Source organism: Sturnira hondurensis, unplaced genomic scaffold, assembly GCF_014824575.4.
Source record: "Sturnira hondurensis isolate 20B ecotype Veracruz unplaced genomic scaffold, ASM1482457v3 Scaffold0004068, whole genome shotgun sequence".
Classification (NCBI taxonomy): Eukaryota; Metazoa; Chordata; class Mammalia; order Chiroptera; family Phyllostomidae; genus Sturnira; species Sturnira hondurensis.
The window spans coordinates 4,638,369-4,652,374 of NW_028076699.1; the positions used below are offsets into that span (position 1 = coordinate 4,638,369).

The window sequence follows — 14,006 nt, forward strand, 5'->3', positions numbered from 1 at the left end:
AAAGCACCAGCTGTGTGACCTTGGACTTCTTCCTTACACTGCCTGTGTTTCCTCTTTGGGGCCAGGAAAGTGCCTAACACATACTACAGCACTCTCCATTTCTCCTGAACAGGGAAATGACATTTACCTTGCAAGGGTGTGTGTGGATTCAGCAAGCGGCTGCGGCCTAGAGTAGGCTTGAAGCTATCAGAACAAACGGACACCAGCTGGACGTGGATGTACTGACCGGTTAACCAGGACACTAGTGAGGAATCTACTAGGTTGGCCAAAAGGACCTCTCGGTTTTTTTCATACAGTAAAGGACATTTTCACCAGTAACTATGATTTGGATATTTTGAGTAGGTCAGCTCTCTCCCATGTTATAAAAACACTGATTGTTCTCAATGCATCGATTTGATCAGTATCCACTTCAATTGGTCTATCTGACCACGGAGCATCGTCCAGTGAGAAATTTCCAGCACAAAACTTCGCAAACCAATTTTGACACACTTGATCAGTCACAGCAGCTTCTCCATACACTGCACAAATGTTTTTTTTTTGCATTTCAGTTGTGTTTTTACCTTTCTTGAAATAACAGAGCACAGTACACCAAAAACATTGTGTAATTTCTTTCATCTTCACTATTAAATTGGCTGCACAAAAATTCACCAATTTTGTTTTTTTTTCAATGCACACTGATAGGACAGTTGTCGCAATACAATCTAACAAAATTTTCTCAAATGAAGTTAAAGACAACAAAGCCATCTTACGGAAGAAACCAAATGAACTTTTTCACCAACCCAATACAGCAAATACTATATTCAGACACTACATACACATAAGCTATAGTCTTCAAAACAAGGCAGGCCATATTATTGTGCCCTAAATTTCAGGCAAATAAATTGAAACTCAGAGAAAGGAAGATTCTTGTCCAAAGTCAAAAACGGGTTGCGGGCAGAGCTGGGGCAGCACAGGCGGCCGGGCCTGCACTTATGCGGGGCAGGTGTGTGGTGTGGACCCACGTGTGACTGTGGGCCCCTCCGGAGAGCACCCTCTCACCAAGCACAGGCTCCAGCTCGCTGGAAGTACTCTTTACTGTCACCCCACCGGGCCAAAACATCACTGCGGCCCCAGGCAGGCCCAGAAATGGCCTGGAACCCCCCAGATGCAGGATCTTCAGTGAGGGGGGCTGGGGAACTTCAGGCTTCAGAAGGCTCCTTGGCTCCCACAGCACCGTGCAAATACAGAGCTAAAAACTTCTTGAACGTCTCTGGCTGGAAACCAGTGGGCCCTACAGGTTCCTGGAAAGAACACAACCCATTAGGATCCTGCTACCAGGCTTAATGGCAGCAATTAAAACAAAGGTGGTTTTATGTAAATCCCAAGTACCTGGATAATAACTCTTTCTTTCTCTCACGGACCAAGGAGGGGCCCTGGAGAGCTGGCACCAGAGAGACGCCAGAGGGGCTGGGTGGGAGAGGACAGGAAGCACTCCTAGCTTCTTTCAGCCAGTCTGTTGACAATGACCTGACCCCTAATCCCTGACTTCAACCACCACAAACGAATGGTCTGTTGCTCCTTTTCACCCCCAGGGACCCTAAGTCCTCACTCCTTTCTCATACTCTTACCTGGCACCTTCTCTGTACTGGGCCTGCACCCAGGGCTGGAAAGCCCCAGTGACGTGAATCTGGCTCCTGCACTCATGGAGTGTACAGCCAGGTGTTCAAATGGCAATAGTAAAAGGTGACAGGCCTTGTAACAGAACTAGGAAAAAGACGCTAAGAAAATTGGGAGAAAATGACTAACTCACTGACTTTGATACACAGAAACAACCATGTATGAATCTTTTTTTTTTTTTAATGAGTCTTAAAGGCCAAGTAGAATGGGGCAGAAAGAGAAAGAAAAGGAAGGAGACTTCAGAGAACCCAGCAGGGAGCCTGGAACAGAGGCACATGTGAAGGCAGGAAGGGCAAGAAGACTGACACCGGTAGGGGGTGGGGGTCAGGAGCTGAACTGGAGAGGAGAGGAGCCACTGGCCAAACCAGGACAGCCTGGCGCTAAGTGTTCTGGAAGGGAGAGGTTGGAGGAAGAGGAGAGACATGCCGGGGAGAAAGGAGAGCATGACTCAGAGCGGAGACCCATGGAGGTGACCGGTGTGGCTGGGCAGGGGGACACAGTGTGTGAGGCAAAGAGGAGGGCCCAGGCCTAGGAGGCATTTCAAGGGTAGAAACAACACTGATAGGTGCTGGAGAACTAATTCCACAACTGACGTGCTGATAATGTTCATTTAGCAAATCCACTGAGGCTCTGTGTGGGGTGTGGGTCAGAGGTGGTTGGATCTAGCAGCGCCCCTACTGTCTCCCATCCCCCAACCCTGCGTTATGCCTCCTCAGAGTCCTACAACACTATTTCCGAATGGACTTCGATGCTGCCACTGCCCGTGCACAGGAAGCAGGCCTGCACTCGTTGGGTGGGCACCAGGGCGCAGCAGTGACACGCTGTGGGAGGGGCTCCCTGTCTGTGGGATGAAATGAATGATCATTGCTCACAGGCCCTGCCTCCCAGGATCGTGGACCTCCATTTGATGGAGGAGAAAAACATGTAAACAGAAGACCGCAGAACAGCAATGCGATCGAGTGAGATGCGGGAATACAGGGGCTATGGGAGTAGGCTGGTGGGTCCTGATGCTAAACCTGGAAGGACAAGTGGATGGCCAGACGGCAGGGAAACGGGTGGGGGGCTGCCAGGGAGAAGCCTCCTATGCAGCACCCACTAAGATCCTGAGCTCCCTAAGTGCTGGGCACACTGGGGAGCTGTGAGGGGCTGGGCATGGTGGGTGCAGAAGGAAGCGGGAAGGGAGGTGCAGAGCTAGGCAGGGCCCAGGGTGGGGAGCGTTGTTTAGGTGATGGGCAGGGCTGAGGGAGTCCTGCAGTCAGAGGTCCTGGGCACGCAGCTCCTAAAGCCAGGACCCCACGCAAGGGCATTCCCTTAGCCCCACCCCTGCTCCCCCTGAGTGGGGTGAGTCATGGCCCTGCTCCAGGCACAGGCAGGAGACAGCTGGACTTACCACAACCACCTTCTTTTTGATCACTGGCAGACACCAAAAATGCTGGTAGAGGAGCTGGTCTGAGTCCACCCACACCAGATTCTTGACACCCTCGTTGGAGGCCAGGTCTGTGGTGTTCAGCTGTAACACCAGGAACTGGAAGACACGCCCATCGGTCCCCACACACTGCACAACTACTGGCCGCTCCAGCACCTTGGCGTCATGCTGAGAGGCAAAGGGGACAAGTAAATCACACGTGAAGCTGGGCGTGAGAACCAGCACAGACACGTGGCTTCTAGTTCTGGCCTTCCCAACAGTGCCCGCTCCCATCTGCTCGTTTCACCACAAGATGATGCAAAGGGGTTCAGGGTGCTGAGCAGGGCCAGGCTCCCCGCCCTCTCCCAGCCTGGCTCTGCCTGCCTGCTGCCTCGGGGCCCCGAGGTGCCTGCCCTTCAAGTTGAGCACATTCAAGTAGTGATTCCTGCCACTGCGAGGTGACTGCTGGGCAAGTGGCACAGGACAGGAAGGTGAGCTGAGGGGTTAACAACAGGAAGTCCCGCACACTCTTGGTGTCACCTAATGGCGACAGCAGTGACATCAGCTCTCTCAGTTGTGGGCCTGCAGGGCCGGTGGACGTATATAATCCCCTTCATTTATTCCACTGAACAGACAAGCAAATAGATCCAGTGGGCAAGCGGCCTGTCTGGAGTCACCAACGTGTGGCATCAGAACCCAGACCGGCTCAGCTTTGGCCACGCTCACTTTTCACATCTGCCTGCGCGCAGGGGCAGGGCACCCCGGAGGTGGGCAGTGGTCTCATCGGGGCTTCACGCCATCAGTGCAGCTCTGCGAATAGGCCGGACTACTGAGGTGGTCCAGCCAGCCACGTCCGCTTTAGGATTTTACCAGTCAACCCACATGCTAATTCTCTTTCAATTAGCGCCACTTGGTAATAATAACTACGCTAACAGCCATTTACTGAGGGCCTTTCATGTGCCAGGCATTGTGACAGTTTTACATAAAATCAGTCCTAATCTCATAAATCTAGTGGTGTATTCCCACTGAACAGACAAGAGGGCAGGTTCAGAGAGGTGGCATAATTTGCTCCAGGTTAGCCATGAGGTGTGAGCCAGATCTCATGCTCTTAAATCACTTAAAATACTATTGTTACGGTCTACACCCGGTGTCCCATGCTATCCAGTAACAGCACCTCTTTTCCAGCTCAGTGGTGTCCCCGTGTGGGTGACAAATCAGACATCCACCCTACTGAGACCTTGCAGCAACCCAGTTCTGTGACCGCTACCCACTGGACAGAGACCTCGACTCAAGGACGCCGCCTCTGGTCACCCTACCGGGGCCGCACCTAACATTAGGAATAGCTAATGCCAGACCTTGGTGGGGGCCACATTGGGACCGCTGGCCTTAGAAATACCTGTTCTTAGCTGCATGAGAAATAAATAAAAAGAAAAGTACCTCTAAGTGTTAGCTGAGAATTTTGTATTGACTCTTATCTCCCTCTACAGATCAATAAAGCTGCGGGTAGTACATAAATTTCTCAGCAATTTTACCTTTTACACAGAGGCTCTTCCCATAATTGCTCAACTTCACAGCCCCAGGAATAATCTGTACCTGGAGGGGTTGGGGAGGCCTCCTTTCTACCCAACTGGGTAGCAATTAGTGGCAGTGTTGCTACCCGTGCTCTGCTGGCAGAGGCGACGACGAGCCTGCAGGCCTAAAACCTGGCCCGTGATGATCCCCATCGCCTTCCCCTGCCCCAGAGACGGAGGCAGCACGAAGCTGAACGGACCAGAGCTCTGAGGCTGGCCAATCCACTTACTACCTGCGGGCTCTTGGGCAGGTTAGCGAACCTGCCAGAGCCTTTAGGAAGTAAATAGAGAATGGCAACAAAGAGAACCTTCCAAGGACTGGGAAGACACAAGAAGGTCATGTGAAGGCGTGACAGCTGCAAATCCCTTAGGCACTTCGGACAGTTACTTCACCTCCCTGAGCCTCAGTGTCTTCATCTGTGAACTGAGCTATTGGTACCTGCCACGGGGGTTGCGATGAGGATTCAATGATGCAGTGGTTCCCAAGTGTCAGCACAGCGGTTCCAAACCTGAGCTTGTACCGCCGTCCCTGGAGGGCTGTCCGACGCTGACTGCCAGCCACCCCCAGTTTCTGACACAGCAGGCCCAGGGTGGGTCTGGGAACCTACACTTCCATCAAGTTCTCAGCTGATGCTGATGCCGCCAATCCAGGACCATATTTTGAGGACTACCCTAATTCAATATCTGGCAGGTAGCAGATGTTCAATACAGGTAAACTCCATGCCTCTCCACATCTCACATGGCTAACCACCTCCCCAACCCCACCTGGTTCCAGGCAGAGTGGGACGGGCACCAGGTCGTGTTGAATTCCCTCCCCCACAGAAGGGCCTTAGGCTCTAAGCTGGCGGCAGTTCCCAGAACCCCTCCCCAACCCCTTGGTCCCAGAGAGGCCTCCTCCAGTCTTGTGACAGCTCTGTATGACACCACTCAGCCTGCATCCTACACCATCTGAGGCCCCCGAGGCCTCCTCTCAGAATCAGGGGGCTCCCACCAAGGGGTACCTCAGGTCCCCAGAACCTGTCCTGACTAAGCAGACAGGTCCAGCCCTCTCCTGCTCCAGGTCTACTGCCTGCCCGCCCGGTGGAGCCTGGCGCTCTGGTTCGGACGCTACAGCATAGTGGGGAACACTGCAGACAGACTACCGAAGCCTCGGCAGCTGGGTGTGCCTGGCTCCGGAACTCTCTCCACTCCTTACTGCTGTGTAACGCTGCAGAAGCGGCTTGGCCTCCCTGCGACTCAGTGGCATGATGCCAACGCTGGGGGTCACAGTGAAACTGCGTGGGCTACTATGTCAACTACGAAGGCCCTAGGGGACGGCAGCTCCCTCTGCAGATGAGTAGGGCGCCTCTCCCTGAAACTCCTCAGTAAAGCGAGGGACCCTCTCTGCCCCTTTCTTTCTCTGAGCAGTGTAAGGCAGGAGACCACCACGCGGACAGCAGCTCAGGGGTCTCCTCCACATACGTACCCCGTAGAGGAGCCGGGCCTGAGCCAGGGCACTGCCGAAGGCAAACAGGATCATCTTGGCCCTCAGCTGCTCCGGCGGAAAGCGGTAAGGTCGTATATTGGCTGCCTCCAGCAAAAACAGGGTGTGCGCATAGGGGTACGGATAACCCTCCTGGAATCCTGTAAGATACACAGTCGTGTGGAGGGCAGAAAAGATTAACGAGCCTGCCTCAAACTCTCGGGGGAGTCACCTCATCTGAGCTCAGAGGCAGGCGTCACCCAGACTCAGTCAAGGCAGACACTGCCACGCCAGCTCAGGGGCTGGCAAACTCCAGCCTGCCGGTCAAACCTGGCCCCCATCTCTTTCTGAAAATAGTCTTTTACCAGAGCACACCTCTGTCCATTCACTCACTGACATACTACCCATTAAGTAGCTGTGGCAAAGGCCATACGTGGCCTGCAAAACCAACAATGTTCACTATGTGGCTCTTTATGGAAAAGGTGCGCCGTGCTGTTACAGGTGATTCTTGCATGAATCTACCTCCACCCTTTTCTCCCTCTTGTTCAGGCATACGGGTGACAGTGATATTAGCAGAAGGATAACCTGAAACCTATGGCAGTAATTTTTTAAAAAAGCAAATCATTTACAAAAATTCAATACTTTCACTGGTAACAAATGACTTGCCTCAGACCTCACAATTATCAGCACAGCACTGGTACTGAGAACCCAAGTCTGGCACTTGCTCGTCTCAGCCATGACCCTGCTGGTCACTGTTCTCCTCCCCTGCACGGCTCTGGATACACCCTTGGCAGGTTGGGGCATTCTAGAATGAGTAACCTGGACCAGTGAAAGAAGGTGAAAAGGAGGGAGAAAGAGGCCGGGACTACATGGCTCTGAAAACCCCAGAGAAGGCGAGACACGGCCTTCCTGTCTGCCTCAGGCCGCACTTCAGTCCCTCAGCACATGCAGACACCCGACACCCGGCAGGCCCTCTGTGCCAAGCTCTACAAGAAGTACCAGAAGAGAGCTCAGCAGAGCCAGACACTGCCTTTGAGAAACTCAAAGTTCAGAGGGGAAGGCAGACAGGAAAACTGATCACAGACACATAGAGGGGCGTGTCAAGACACAAGGGGGCTGTGCAAGGAAAGATGAAAGTCCTTGAGGAGCCTGGACAGTCCCAGGGCATCCCGGGGAGGATGTGACTCCTAAGGTGAACTGTGCAAGGTGGGCAGTTATCAAGCTGAAGGCAAAACGAGGCAAATGGTCGAGAGTCCCAGGCAGAGGGAAGAGAATGTGTCCAAGCACGACACTGAGAAGGGGCACGGCGTGTTTAGTGCAGCAGGGAACCAGGGGTGTCTGAGAGGGTGAAGATGAGGCTGGAAAGGGGCAGAGGTCAGAGCTGAAGGCCCTCGTGTGATAAGCCAAGGGGTTCAAACTTTGTCCAACAGACAGAGGGGAGGCGGGCATGGAAAGAGCCGGAATTACGTTTGTGTTAGAAAGGTTGGGCCGTGCACTGGAGGGACACAGCCGGGGTCACAGTGAGCGGCTGGGAGACTGCAGCAAAGGGCGAGTGAGAGGCAGTGGGTTGTGACCTAGGCCACAGCAGAGGAAATAGAGGCTAAGGAAAAACGCTGCAGCTCACAATGACTGAGGGGACTGCAGGAACCGTGGGCCTGCCTAGCCTGACTCCCCAATTTCTGTCCAGGCTGGCTGGGTGGTGCCTTTTTCGATGGCATTTGGATGAATAGCCCCATTTAAGGCCTGTGGGGCTTCCTCAGTCCTGCCAGGAGGTTGGCCAGCGTTTACATGGTACAGAGGAAGAAGGTGTCTTTCAAGGGACCTATCATGAATACAGGGAACAGCTGGTCCTCATCAAAAGCCTCGCACGCCACGCATTAAAACTCCGATGTAACAGCATTGCTTCTCAGGTGTCAAAGGCAAAGTCGGCCTTTGAACCAATCATTCAAGCGCTCTGAGCCTCAGCTGCCTGGCCTATAAAACGGGGATAACAGTGCCTGCCACACAGGGCTGCTCCACGTACCTCAGAAGAAAATGCATGTGAGGTGCCTAGCAATAGGAAGTACTCAATATACCCTTCCCTTTGAGTAAAAGCACACCTCTCCTCTCCACACTGCCCGAAAGTCAAGGCTCTGAGACGTACCCGTGTCATCTTTTTCATCGTAAACGTTGCACTCCTGGAGACCGATAGTGGGAGATATGGGATAGAAGGTCTCAAGAACATGGTTCTGAGTAGCTTCAACTTCCTCTCTGGAGGCGAGGGGGAGCAGAGGGTCCATGGCATTCAGCCGGGCTCCGCCGGAACCATGGACCTGCAGGAGAAGAGCCTCTGCAGGGGAGAGAGACGGTTAGTCCAGCCTGGTCTCAGGCCTCATCTCAGCTCCGTCCTGCCACGCTCATCTCTTATACCTTTCGGGCTAATCACCCTGATCCCAGAGAACAAACCTTTGGTTAAGATATTAACCCTGGGATTCTTAAGAGGGAAACTGACCAATGCATTCTTCCTACATTCTCTTCCCAGCGACCCCTAAGACCTGGTGGTTTCTGGGGGTTCAGGGCTGCAGATCGTCCTAAGCCTGGCCCTACGCTGGGGACCGAAAAATGAGAGCTATGCTCTGCTCCGAAGAAGCTCGCTGGGTAGTAAGCGCTATGACGACAGTGTGACTCGGGTCAGCAGGTGGGAGGACTGACCTCTCCAGGCCTGGGAAGCCTGAAAGCTGCACTGCCTTCAAACTAGCTTCTGAAGGACAGTTAAGAGCAGAATTTCTCAACTTTGGCACTGCTCACATTTTGCACCAGATAACGCTGGTGAGGGAGGCTCTCCTGTAGATGTCTGGAAGCACCCCTGACCTCTACCTGCTGGATGCCAGGAGAACCCCCACCCCCACCCCCGCTCCAACCTGGTTCAAGTCATGTCATAACCAAAAATGTCTCCAGACGTTGGAAAATATCCCCTAGGCGGCCAAACTGCCCTTGGTCGGAAACTGCTGATTAGAGTTTGCCAGGCAAGGAAAGGGGAGAGAAAGCATTCCAGTGAAGGAGGAGCAACGCGCAAAGGCACGGAAGTGTGCTGCTCCATGGCAGAGTTTAGGGAAATAAAGGCAGATGACTAGGGTATGGCGTGGCAGGAAGGAGAGACGGAGAGAGCACTGAGGCCACAGGCTCAGGAGAAGGGCTATTAACCCAGGGAAAAGGCCGGGCTGCCCACAACAATGGAGAGTGAAAAGGTTGGCCAGTCAGAATATCTCCCTTTAGGCGGACTGGCATGGCTGCCAAGGAGGCCCAGGTGTGAGGAAAACACCTTGTGTCCGACTCATCGGCAGGCCTGCTGCTCTGTGAGTGCCCCTCGTGGGGTGCCTGCAGGAGGCCACAGCCATCACCAAAGTGGGAACACTCCGTGAGAATGGCCCCCTGAGAATCCTCCATGGAGGCAAGTCTTCCTCTGAAGGTGCATGTTCAGTTTTTTTAGAAACAGTCAAACAGTTGTGTAATGGTAATGGATCAAGAATGATGGGCTTATATATGGTGTGGCCATTAAAAACTGTCATTTAATTAGCATGTGGCCTCCCTTACTGAGTATGAAAAAAGGGATACCACATCTGTGGATGGATATACACTGATCCATTTGTTAAAATAAATCATACCCACACCTCGAGAATGGTTTTCTGAAGTATTTCCTGTTTCCTCACATGTAACCTGCAAGGAAGATAAATGCGCCCAGACTGGCCCTGACCTTGGGTTTAGCCTCTCCCCACAGACCACTCGAGTATGGTTCCCAGTTCCATCACCTCCACACCCCTCCTCCAGTGACACCTCCGAATGGGGCAGTTTAATTAGAGGCAATCCTCGAGGACGGGCCAAGGAGCGCGCCTCTGTTAATGAGGTGCACTAATTTCCTTTGTGGGGCCATTACCTCTACAAAGCTGACTCCTTGCCAAGAAGTCCATACTCGAAGGGGCAAGCTGGGGAAACCTGACCAAGCAGATGCCCTGAAAATCCCACATTACTTCACAGCTGGTCTCCCTGCTTCAGGTTTCTATGCATCAGGACACCCGTGCACTCTGAACGTCCCTGCCTGAAACACCTGAAACTCAGCGCTCACTTCACTCCCCTGTCCCTTCGGCCAACGCTGGTCAGGGACCATGAACTATCAGACGCCGTGGGCGGAGCTCACAGTTCAGTGAGGCAGACAGAAAACGTGCCGGGTGATCACGATACAGCACGGTGTGTGCTGTGATACAAACATGTGCAGTGGGTGTAAGGACCACAGAGGAAGAGCCAGCCTGTGAGTTCACATAGGAAGGGGGCCTGAGGTGAGTCTTGCAGGTTAGAATTTACTCAAATGAGGAAAGTAGAAAAGAGCCTTTCAGACAGAATGCACAGGATGTGCAAAGGGGTAAAAGCTTGATGCCAAAAAGCTGCAAGTGGCTAAGGTGTAAATTTCGGCACGGGGGAGAGGGGAGTGGTGACAGGCAGTTGAGCAGGAGACAAGACTAAGTGCTGGCCAATCACAGAGGGCCTTGGGTACTGTGGTAAATGGTTTAAGCTACTGGGAGACAGCGAACAATTTGAAAAAAGAGGGTCGTAAGACATGCACTTTAGAAAGATCACTTGAGCAGCTATGTGGAAACTGGACTGGGAGAAGGAGAAAGGCATGCACAGGGTTAAAAAACTCTTGCAATAGAATATGGGCTTTGTGAGAGCAGAGACTGTGTGAGGTTTATTACTTCCTTATAGTCAACATGTAGGCACTTGTAGGCATTCAACAGATATGTCTGAATTAACAGTCTTGGGGAAAAAGCGATTAAAAACAAAAAAGGCTGGGCTGTGGCTAATGATACTGAGGACATGCCTAAGCCCACAAAACTGGATCATGGACGATGGCAGTGAGGACACATGTGGCGTGTGGGGGGCTGGGAATGTGAGCTGGTGGCACAGTTAAGACAGAAAGAGAACAACAGACCACAGCTGGCTGGTATACAAGATGACCGACCTCGGTTCCAGGTGGTGGATAACCTGTAGTTTTTGGCACAGATCCGCCTGGCCAGAGAAGGATGTTTTGAAATCTGGGACTTACACAGCTGTATCAGACTGTCCACAATGACTGGGCTTGGAAAAAAAGAAGAAACATTTGGAGACATAAACAACATGGTGACTCCAAAATCAATCAAGTGGAAATCTTACTGACTTGGGGGAAACTTACCAGTAGGTCTCTCTCTTGGGGATGTCTCCAGTGCAGTGCCAGAGACGGGCATGAGAGATCACATTCAGAACACGTTCATCTTGGTTCTCTATGTGGTTCCTTGGGTCGTCAAGGAGGCTAAGAACTTTCTTGGGAAGGCCTTCTATTAACTTGGCTTTGGTAAGCCAGAGGGCCTGCTTTACACCTTCGGGATAAATAGCCACACACACACACACAAAAAAAGACAAGTTAGAATGAGATACCTAAGCCAGCCTGGTAGCATCTTGGGGAAAAGGCTGCACAGAGGGAGAGAGAGAGACAGACACACACACACCACACCTCTGAGGGGTCAGAACTACAAATAAGGAGCAGAAGCTAGAATATCCACATTTCAACTCTGTTTCAGGAATGACTGTCTCTTGAAGGACGGTTAACAATTGAGATGGAGAGTGCCTGGCACAGCAGGAATTAAAACAGTGGCGAAGATGGCTGAGATCATAAGCATCTGTCTATTCAGACATAGCCTAGACTATGGGATTAGATCAATGGATGCCAACCTTTCAAAACCTAGATCTCTTCTATTTGCCCACACCCAGCCCCTGACCAGAGAAGGCTGTATCTATCCAATGTACCTTGTTTACTAGCATTAAGCCCCTGCTGCTTTATCAAGGGAAAGGAGCTTTTGGAAATAATGGAAATAACTTTTGAATCATGAATAACTTGAAGAGCCCTGAGTTTGGGAGCACTTAGGTAATATTTCACATCTTATCTAACCCTGAGATTCTAACTGGTCTACTTAAACAGATTTTTGTATGAAGAAGGCCTCTGAAACATATTGCATTTGTCTCCCTGAGACAATGTCTCCCTGAGACCTTCTGCTCCTCTCCCTGGCCTTACTATATGAAGGCTGGCATTGTTCATTCTTATGGACACGGTAAACTGCATAACTGAAAACGTCTCTCCCTATCCCAATGGTAAACAAACTTTAATTTCTTAAAAGGCCAGATAGCAAGTATTTTCAGCTTCTGGGTCCTATGGTCTATCACATAATCACCTCTGCCACTGCAGCCCAACAGCAGCCACAGACAAAAAGTAAACAAGTGGGCACAGCTATGTTCTAATAAAACCGTTTATAGGAACAAGCCACTGGCCTAGTTAGCCGCTTCGGTCTCTGTGCCATTTGTTGTTGCTAGTAGGCTGAGAGCCAAGTTTGGGGATCTCTGTCAGCAAGCAGAACCACACAGAAGGAATTTTTTGTATTCAGCTCCCCGTTTTATCTTTCCTTTGTGCTGACTGCCTCATCTATTTTTAATTTATTTCGCTGTATTGTAAAATTTCTCTAAAATACTCAAAATACTTTTCAGAAAAAGATGGAGTATAAATGACTGAAGCAGAGTTGCTTCAGACTGTTTAGTCTTTAAACATTAAGGAACATCAACTCCTCTCAGCAAGATGGGCTGCGGTGCCGGGCAAAAGTCCCTTAATTCACTTTCACCAGACCTGGCTTCCCTAAGGGAGGAATAAGCACAGACCTAGGGACCTAACTTCTGCAATAAGCCCACACACCAGTCCTCTACCCGCAGATCAAAGTTAACACTGTGTTCTTTTAAGAGACTGTCCCCACAAGTTAGCAGAGGACTGGTTACTGCTTCCAGGCTATTCATCCCAGGTGGAAAAACACCACTTTGACTCAGGGGCATATCTTCATTTGAAAAGCTATGCCTGGGATTAAAGGGGCCTAGACACTTTTTCCGGAAGACACCCTCAGGCAGTTTCTTTTAATAAATGAAAGGCAATGAGGGCAATGAGACTTTTCACTTTAAGGCTCGTAAGACACCAGAGTTAGACACCAAAAGTTAGGAATTGAGCTTTTGGATTTTGTGGTGGAGCAGAAAAAACCCTGGAGTGGAAGCTGGGTAACACTGCCACTGTTCCTTAAATTTGAAAGTGTTCTGTAAAGTCTAACAAAATTCTGCAAGATACAGAGCTAGAAAAGCAGACTGGGGCGCAGAGATCGTGAGCTTTAGGAGAGACAGCCCTTTACAACCCATGGATCCAGACAACTGTCAGAAAACAGGAATCACTATTGGCCCTACTTCGCAGACGAAGAAACCGAGACCCTCAGGATTTCAGCGTCTTGTCCAAAGCCACAGAAGGCTGAGGTCAGTATAGGATGGAGGAACAAGGTCCCATCCTGCCCATCGTGGGGCCTCACCCTCGAGGAGGCTGCAGCGCTGGTGGAAGGTGTAGCAGACCTGGTCCTTGTACAGAGGATGTTCGTGAATCGGAGGAACGCGGCGGAACTTTGGATGCGTCCAGCCGGGATCCCAGGGCGGGAAGACTGGCCGCGCCAGCCAGGGCACGAAGTGCATCTTCCCCAAGTAGGTGATGGGCTCCAATCCAGGGATTTCGTACACCCTCTCCAGGGGAGGAGGCTCGGGCTTCCGAGTAGAACGGACGCCCCACTCGTACGCCCCACGTTTCGGGACCCCATAGCCGCCAAGGCCAAGCCGTCCGGGACGAGCCAGCGCCGGCCTAGCGGGCCCCGACGCCAATGCCATACCGATTCGGTCTCAAGACCTCCACCTGGACGCCGCCATCTTCGCGTGCGCAAGGTCTGCTGGGAACGAAAAGGGCTGGGCGTCAAAGTTAGTTTTCTGAATGGCAGCCACTCGAACCAATCAAAGTCAGGGCACCCTAGTCTTGCCCCACCCCTACATGCCGGTCTCA

At 51.7% G+C, this 14,006-nt stretch overlaps 1 protein-coding gene across 2 annotated transcripts; it reads right to left on the reverse strand.

Moving 5' to 3' along the window:
- Positions 1 to 593: 593 nt before the first annotated feature.
- On the reverse strand, positions 594 to 13,906 carry MRPL37 (mitochondrial ribosomal protein L37). 2 transcript variants are annotated; one of them, XM_037043193.1, is made up of 7 exons: positions 13,492 to 13,906; positions 11,298 to 11,481; positions 11,088 to 11,203; positions 8,238 to 8,423; positions 6,098 to 6,255; positions 3,047 to 3,250; positions 594 to 1,280 (listed from the first exon to the last, which is right to left on the reverse strand). In XM_037043193.1, exons 1-7 carry the CDS (start codon positions 13,835 to 13,837, stop codon positions 1,179 to 1,181), a joined length of 1,296 nt encoding a protein of 431 aa, XP_036899088.1. In that variant the 5' UTR covers positions 13,838 to 13,906; the 3' UTR covers positions 594 to 1,178. The 2 variants fall into 2 exon arrangements, with proteins under 2 accessions (XP_036899088.1, XP_036899086.1); XM_037043191.1 differs by lacking the exon at positions 594 to 1,280 and adding an exon at positions 1,902 to 2,497.
- Positions 13,907 to 14,006: the final 100 nt, after the last annotated feature.